Source organism: Epinephelus moara, chromosome 24 (assembly GCF_006386435.1).
Source record: "Epinephelus moara isolate mb chromosome 24, YSFRI_EMoa_1.0, whole genome shotgun sequence".
Lineage (NCBI taxonomy): Eukaryota > Metazoa > Chordata > Actinopteri > Perciformes > Serranidae > Epinephelus > Epinephelus moara.
The window spans coordinates 52670761-52679567 of NC_065529.1; the positions used below are offsets into that span (position 1 = coordinate 52670761).

The following is an 8807-nucleotide window of genomic DNA, read 5'->3' on the forward strand; positions in this document are numbered from 1 at the left end:
GAAGGTGCCCGGTGTATTATAGGGGGGTCCTCCGGCAGACTAGGCCTAAGTCAGCCTAACTAGGGGCTGGTACAGGGCAAGCCTGAGCCAGCCCTAACTATAAGCTTTATCAAAGAGGAAAGTCTTAAGTCTAGTCTTAAATGTGGAGACGGTGTCTGCCTCCCGGACCGTAACAGGAAGATGATTCCACAGGAGAGGAGCCTGATAGCTGAAGGCTCTAGCTCCTGATCTACTGTGAGTGACTGAATCAACTGCCATGAGCAAAGGGTAAAAGCATTTGTTTTTATTGCACTTCATACATATACAGATTCATATGAGGAAATTAAACCATAGAGTTTAACTCCCGGCAAAGTATGTGGTAAGTGACCGGGAGGAGTTATACCCTAACTCCCGGGGAAGCACATGTAAAAAGTGGGCGAGAGGTACACTCTGAAACGCGGGCTGTCTTATGAAGTGTTACCCACTTCCCCTTAATCAGGCGTGCCCTCCGCAGCTGCGAGTGTAACTTGATTTGGAGTGACACTCGGTACTGAAGTGGTAGTGGGTAGGGAGTGGTTTGGGATTGGGCCTAAGTTTCCTGGCTCTTATTTTGGCACCGTGTCACTGACTACCTGTGTCGCCATAGCTATCATCCTGTTCGGAGAGCCAATCAGATGGGAGACCAACCTGCAGCTGCTGATCGACGTGCTGCTGACCAATGGAAGACCAGGCTGCATGTACGAAGCTCAGGTGGCATCCCAGCTGCCGGTGCTCGCCTGTAACATGGACCTGATGTGGATGGCTGAGGCGCCATCACCACGGTAACCAACACGTCGCAGGAAGTCGGTTCAAATCTCCAGGCAGAATGATGAGGTTTGACCCCTGACGTGTGCTGCCGTAGGTTTGGTCACGGGATGTTCCTGCTGTGTCTGGAGTCGGCCTACAGGAAGCTGACGGGCCATGAGCTGCAGTACCAGGCCCTGCTTGGAAAACCCGCCCTGCTGACATACCAGTACGCCGCTCGTCTGCTGAGGCTGCAGAACCACCACCACCAGCTGACCACCATCTACGCCATTGGGTAACTGCACCACCCAAAACACCACCCACACCATCTACGCCATCGGGTAACTGCACCACCCAAAACACCACCCACACCATCTACGCCATCAAGTAACTGCACCACCCAAAACACCACCCACACCATCTACGCCATCGGGTAACTGCACCACCCAAAACACCACCCACATCATCTACGCCATCGGGTAACTGCACCGCCCAAAACACCACCTGCACCATCTACGCCATCGAGTAACTGCACCGCCCGAAACTCCACCTACACCATCTATGCCATCGGGTAACTACACCACCCAAAATACCACCCACACCATCTACGCCATCGGGTAACTGCACCACCCAAAACACCACCTACACCATCTACGCCATCTGGTTACTGCACCGCCCAAAACACCACCTGCACCATCTATGCCATTGGGTAACTGCACCACCCACAACACTACCTACACCCTCTACGCCATCGAGTAACTGCACCGCCCAAAACATCACCTACACCATCTACGCTATCGGGTAACTACACCACCCGAAACGCCACCTACACCATCTACGCCATCGGGTAACTACACCACCCGAAACGCCACCTACACCATCTACGCCATCGAGTAACTGTACCACCCGCAACACCACCTACACCATCTACGCCATCAAGTAACTGCACCGTCCGAAACACCACCTACACCATTTACACCATCAGGTAACCATCGGTAACACAGCCTCACTGTTTCGAGGCGTTCGGAGGTCATCGCTGTTGGTTTGTGTTGAGGTGAACAGATTTCTAACACACCTGACCTCTGACACCACCTGACCTCTGACACCTCTGACACCACCTGACCTCTGACACCCCTGGCACCACCTGACCTCTGACACACCTGACCTCTGACACCTCTGACACCACCTGACCTCTGACACCTCTGACACCACCTGACCTCTGACACCCCTGGCACCACCTGACCTCTGACACCACCTGACCTCTGACACCTCTGACACACCTGACCTCTGACCTCTGACACACCTGGCCTCTGACACCTCTGACACGCCTGGCCTCTGACACAGAACGCTAAGGAGGAAAATGTAACCAAACTGTCCTCTTTTTGCCTAGCGACAACCTGATGACAGATATCTATGGTGCTAACCTGTTCAACCGCTACCTGGCTCAGCAGCATGCTGCTATGACGACTACCACCAAGCTTGTTGCCAAGGGAATGGGCAGTCAGGTGGCAATGGTGATGGCGGAGGAGGAGGCGGCGTGTCCAGCTGCTCAGTGTCGAACCATTCTGGTACGTTTAATGTCGACCTTCCTGTCAGACGGCAACTAGTGATGGAGAGCTGACGCCGTTCTGGTCGACTGCTCCTCCATCTCTTTGTTTACCTTTGTACCCACAAAGTTAGTATTCGAGATCTGGGTATGTGGTGACATCACAGTGACATCACTAAAACACAATTTGATGTTCGCACTGACCATCTGATAACCACATGTCTCTTCCTGTTTACAGGTGTGTACAGGTGTCTATAACCCTCACTCTCCGTTACCTAGCGACCGCAGCAACGCGGTCACGGAGACGATCTTCCACGGTCACAGAGACCTAGTGCTGGAGCCTGACCTGGTGGAGCCGCATCACGTCGTGGAGGACGTGGAGGCTGCCGTCGACCTGCTGCTGCAGCAGGAGAACTCTCCTACCTGACCTCTTACACCACATGACACCACCTGACCTCTGACACCACCTGACACCTCTGACACACCTGACACCTCTGACACCACCTGACCTCTGACACCTCTGACCTCTGACACCACCTGACCTCTGACACCCCTGATGTCTGACACACCTAACCTCTGACACCACTTGACCTCTGACACCACCTGACCTCTGACACCACTTGACCTCTGACACCACTTGACCTCGGACACCTCTGACACCACTTGACCTCTGACACCTCTGACCTCTGACACCACCTGACCTCTGACACCCTTGACGTCTGACACACCTAACCTCTGACACCACTTGACCTCTGACACCACCTGACCTCTGACACCACTTGACCTCTGACACCCCTGACCTCTGACACCACTTGACCTCGGACACCTCTGACACCACTTGACCTCGGACACCTCTGACACACCTAACCTTGGACTTTAACCCTTTAACGTTGAATAATCTTTATTGGTCTAACTTCTGTTTAATATGATTCTATTATTAATAATTTTATACATGTGGAACTTTCATATTTTATATTTTACTGAAATAAAAAACTTCCTGTGAAAAGAAATTATGCTTCAATTCATCATCCTCAGTGTTCAGAGGAGTTACAGACAGATAGATGACAGACGGATTGGACAGACAGACAGATAGATCACAGACGGATTGGACAGACAGACAGATAGATCACAGACGGATTGGACAGACAGACAGACAGATAGATGACAGACGGATTGGACAGATGGATGGACAGATACAGAGTAACAGAATCAGAAATACTTTATTAACATTAACATTAATTTTTATTAACAGCACCACCTGGTGGTTGGAGACATGTTGAAATGACAGAACAGAAAATAAAAACATGTTTTATTTTACATATGAACAGTTGTATTTTACATTTTAGTGTTCAGTTCACATCTTCACTTTTTTTCGTTTGTAAATTCAAATTTGTAATTTATTTTATTTGTGATTATTTTACTGTTGGATCCATGAACGTAGGGAACGTGTTTCATATCAATGTTTAAAAACGTCTCCACCTCCGTCACCTCATCACAACAGTCTCATCTGTTTGGTCTCATTTATTTATTTATTATGATTGTTAGGAGATTTAATCTGACCAATCAGAGCGTCCTCTGGATCAAAAGATGATGATGATGATGATGATGATGATGATGATGAAGGTGAGCTTTTATCAGTAACAGTAAAATATATTGTTAAACTGTCCTGAGATGTGAGCCTGACGTCGCTCTGATGTCTGAACAGTTGAACTTTTTATAAAATAATATTTGTTGACTGCAATGACTGTAAATGTTAAAAACAAAGTCTGATCAGATGCTCCAGAGCTTTCGACCATGTCACATGATCGTCTTCAAGAAACTAAAGGTGTAGTGACACTGGACAGACACAGGAGGAGCTACAGCTGCTGTCTCTGCAGACCGGAGACGCCACAAATGAGCCAACAGAAGGAGATGATTAACCACATCTATGAAATGGAGACGATAGAACACGGCTTCAGAAATGAAGCTGAACTTTCTGATCAGAGATGGAAACAGGTGTCAAACAAAAATAAAAAGGCAGAGGGATAATCAGAGAAGTGAGACCTCAAGACAGAGGACACAAACAAACATTTTACTACAACTCTGATTTCTGTTCTGACAAGTAAAGAACTGTCCCTCAGTGTAAATAAAGAAGGACTGGATGATGGTGTTCAGGGTGACTGAAGGATTCATTCTGACATAACAGGTGTAAATACATATTTAAAACCATGGACGTCGTTAGACCTGGACATTCCCCGCTATAGCCCCGGATCTTTTACGCCTCCGTTTTGTTTTTGTTTTTTTTACTAATAAAGTAAAGTCCACGGCATGGGAGCACAACAGACAGTAGCGCACGCAGCACAGTAGCACAGCAGCACACAACACACTCACCCCCAATTTATTCCGTCAGCGGCGCGGAGCGCACTACATAGCAAATACGCTCCCATTCTAGTGAATAGCTTCATTTCCACAGTGAGCGGTGCGCAGCGTCTCTGGAGCGTCCCAGAAGCTGCACACCGCTCCGCTTTGTCGGAGATACGTGCCAGGTCTATTTTTCAGCGACTATACTTCCATTTCACGTCAAGCCACGTAGCTCAGATCGCACCAAACCAGAAACGGAACGCACACAGCATCCAGTAAATTTTAAAATACAACACAATGCAGGGAGTACGGATTATAAACTCTCAATTTTTAAAAAAAATCTTTAAGTAATGTGAACAGCAAGGCGATCTCAAGTTCAACTTGTTTTCTCTTTCTCCTTTTGAATGAACTATTGTCTTGGTCTGGCTCACAATTTATCAATTGCTTTTTATGGCGTGATCTCGCAGTTTCCACACGAGCTTGCGGCTCCTACCCTGCGCAACGATCCAGAAACGCATCCAGTAGGCAAGGGTACACGTCGTCGGTCACTCTAGATCCACGTCGCTGCGCTGCGCACCACTGACGGGGTATGTGGACATTGGGGGTCACTGTCACACCAGCTTACATGGCATATGCCCATATATGGGCAGTCAGAATGGTAACTTGTTACAGTTTTCAAGTGTAACGTCAGCAGGCTGCTCTGTATTACAACTGTATTTATTGTGTATACTGGTGGCCAGCACCGAGTCGCCACGTTATACTTGTAGTATGAATATTAGACAATTTTTTTGAGAAAACAAAAAGGCAGCAGGAGGAGAGCAAGTAGGGGAGTCATTGTTCCCACTTCAGGGCTAAAGCCCTGGATGTTTTCAACTCCTAGCGACGCCCCTGTTTAAAACTAACATCCAGGTCTGTGAGATATTTAACTGACACAGTGATTCAGGAGAAGGAGGAGGAGGCGTTAACGTCCAGTCAGCCACTTGACCTGCCCAACATGGCGGCTTGAAGGGGACGCCTCCAAACAGGAAGCTGGCAGCAGCTGCGCCTGCGCAGTGGCTAACTCCGGGTCCCTGTAAAGATGTCTGAGCAGGCGGGGAGGGAGCGGAGCGGAGGACCCGAAACAAACGGACAGAACCCGTGACTCTCCGCAGCTTTACCGACCAAGGTAAGGGCAGGTGGCCCCGCACAGCCGCTCCGACGGCACCGACATGCCGCGGAAGGTTTCGGCCTTCAGACGAGCCGGACCAGCGGCACGCACGGCGGTGGGGCTCGTAGGAAAGAGCAGGAATATTGTGCAGGACGCGCAGCGCTGTGGCAGGGGCGTGTCCGCCATCTTGTCTGAGAAGTGGCGCCTAAACAGCAGCTGTCGCTCCGAGCGGACACCGAGCGGGAAGCGTGAAATGGCCGTTAATGGCGGGACTGTTCTCCCCCGTGTGTGTGTGAACGACTTTGACTCGGTTCGGTCCCGCTGTGAACTGGCACTGAGAGCCGCTGTGTCCGTGTGTCGAGCCCGGGCTCCGGAGGAGCAGCTGCAGCTTTGTGTTGTCCTCCTCCTCCTCTCCCCTCCCCCTCCTCCTCTCCTCCTCCGTGTTTGTTTGGAAAACCTGCCAGGCGCATGCGTCAAACCACGGCGCTCGTTTCTGCGTATGAGAAAGAAAACATCGGGATTTATGTCAGTAATTAATTTATGCAGCGCGTTCACAGATATCAGTGATACCCAGTGTTTATCAATCAGTTTGATCAGCTTATTACTGAAGGTCCGTGACGAACAGCTCCGTGTTCATGTCAGTCTGTCACCCTCTGTTACTACATTTAGATATACAGTCACACACCGTCTGTTACTACAGTCAGATATACAGTCACACACCGCCTGTTAGTCACACACCGTCTATTACTACATTTAGATATACAGTCACACACCGTCTGTTACTACAGTCAGATATACAGTCACACACGTCTGTTATTACAGTCAGATATACAGTCACACACCGTCTGTTACTACATTTAGATACAGTCACACACCGTCTGTTACTACAGTCAGATATACAGTCACACGCCGTCTGTTATTACAGTCAGATATATACAGTCACACACCGTGTCTGTAACTACAGTCAGATATACAGTCACACGCCGTGTCTGTAACTACAGTCAGATATACAGTCACACACTGTCTGTTACTACAGTCAGATACAGTCACACACTGCGTTACTACAGTCAGATATAGTCACACACTGTCTGAGATAGTCACACACACACACACTGATACACGTCTATTACTACAGTCAGATATACAGTCACACACTGTGTTACTACAGTCAGATATACAGTCACACACTGCGTTACTACAGTCAGATACACAGTCACACACTGCGTTACTACAGTCAGATATACAGTCACACACTGCGTTACTACAGTCAGATACAGTCTCCCACACACACACACACACACTGATACACGTCTGTTACTACAGTTAGATGTGACGTGTGTTAATATAACAAACAGGCGGACTGACTGACACACGGCAGTTTTAAATAACTCTGCTCCAAAACCCAAATTTATTTATTAATACAGTTAATTTCTAAAATAAAGAAGCTGCAGACAGTTAATAAGAACTTATTCCACAGTCAGTGGACACATCTGACTGTACACACGCTAACAACATGTCAGTACACTCACACACATACAGCAGCAGTGTGTCAATGTGTGTTATTGTCAGTTAATGTGCAGTTTGTCCAGCAGCCACACTGACGCCTCAGTAAAATCAATCAGGTCATTGATCAATTATTGATTGATTGTTATGTTTTCAAGTATGAAACCTGAACTCAACATGTCTGTAAAATAATAATGTTCAGGTCACCTGATCACAGGTTTGGTCACCTGATAAGACAGGTTTGGTCACCTGATCAGACAGGTTTGGTCACCTGATCAGACAGGTTTGGTCACCTGATCACAGGTTTGGTCACCTGATCAGACAGGTTTGGTCACCTGATCACAGGTTTGGTCACCTGATCAGATCACAGGTTTGGTCACCTGATCAGATCACAGGTTTGGTCACCTGATCAGACAGGTTTGGTCACCTGATCAGACAGGTTTGGTCACCTGATCAGACAGGTTTGATCACAGGTTTGGTCACCTGATCACAGGTTTGATCACAGGTTTGGTCACCTGATCACAGGTTTGGTCACCTGATCAGACAGGTTTGGTCACCTGATCAGACAGGTTTGGTCACCTGATCAGACAGGATCGTGTTGTTTTATTGTGAAAGGTAACTTGTGTCTTCCTGTCCAGGCAGGTCCATGTCATTCTGACGAGAAGCTGAGATGTCCAATGACAGCCAGGGATCGGTGAAGGGGGAGGCAGCAATGATGCCGTCTCCCTCTGCCTCCGCCTCCTCTCAGGGACCTCCCCTTTCTCCGTCCACCACGTCCAAACCACCTGAGCTACCAGGTACACCTGTCTGTCTCACTACCTCTCTGTCTCTCTACCTCTCTGTCTCTGTCTCTGACCTGCCTCTCTGTCTCTGTCTCTCACCCGTCTCTCTGTCTCTGTCCTGTCTCTGTCTCTGACCTGTCTCTGTCTCTGACCTGTCTCTCTGTCTCTGACCTGTGTCTCTGTCTCTGACCTGTCTCTTTCTCTGACCTGTCTTTGTCTCTGACCTGTTTCTCTGTCTCTGATCTGTCTCTGTCTCTGACCTGTCTCTTTCTCTGACCTGTGTCTCTGTCTCTGTCTTGTCTCTTTCTCTGACCTGTCTTTCTGTCTCTGTCTCTGATCCGTCTCTCTATCTCTGTCTCTGACCTGTCTCTTTCTCTGACCTGTCTCTCTGTCTCTGACCTGTTTCTCTGTCTCTGACCTGTCTCTTTCTCTAACCTGTCTGTCTGTCTCTGATCTGTTTCTCTGTCTCTGACCTGTCTCTTTCTCTGACCTGTATTTGTCTCTGACCTGTTTCTCTGTCTCTGATCTGTCTCTGTCTCTAACCTGTCTCTTTCTCTGACCTCTGTCTCTGTCTCTGACCTGTCTCTTTCTCTGACCTGTCTTTCTGTCTCTGTCTCTGATCTGTCTCTCTATCTCTGTCTCTAACCTGTCTCTTTCTCTGACCTATCTCTCTGTCTCTGACCTGTCTCTTTCTCTGACCTGTCTCTCTGTCTCTCTTTCTGTCTCT

General features: G+C 48.5%; 2 protein-coding genes across 2 annotated transcripts in view; both read left to right on the plus strand.

The window, feature by feature from the left end:
* The window catches only part of zgc:77375 (uncharacterized protein LOC402927 homolog), a 17059-nt gene extending 13763 nt beyond the window's left edge, over positions 1-3296 (plus strand). The window contains exons 7-10 of the mRNA XM_050037995.1: positions 626-800; positions 881-1057; positions 2153-2330; positions 2547-3296. Coding sequence (XP_049893952.1) covers positions 626-800; positions 881-1057; positions 2153-2330; positions 2547-2735 — 719 coding nt within the window. The 3' untranslated portion in view covers positions 2736-3296. The remainder of the gene's footprint in view (positions 1-625; positions 801-880; positions 1058-2152; positions 2331-2546) is intronic.
* Positions 3297-5856: 2560 nt separating this feature from the next.
* pcif1 (phosphorylated CTD interacting factor 1) overlaps positions 5857-8807 on the plus strand; it is a 21525-nt gene continuing 18574 nt past the window's right edge. The window contains exons 1-2 of the mRNA XM_050037997.1: positions 5857-6187; positions 7964-8095. Of these exons, the coding sequence (XP_049893954.1) occupies positions 5857-6187; positions 7964-8095 (463 nt within the window). The remainder of the gene's footprint in view (positions 6188-7963; positions 8096-8807) is intronic.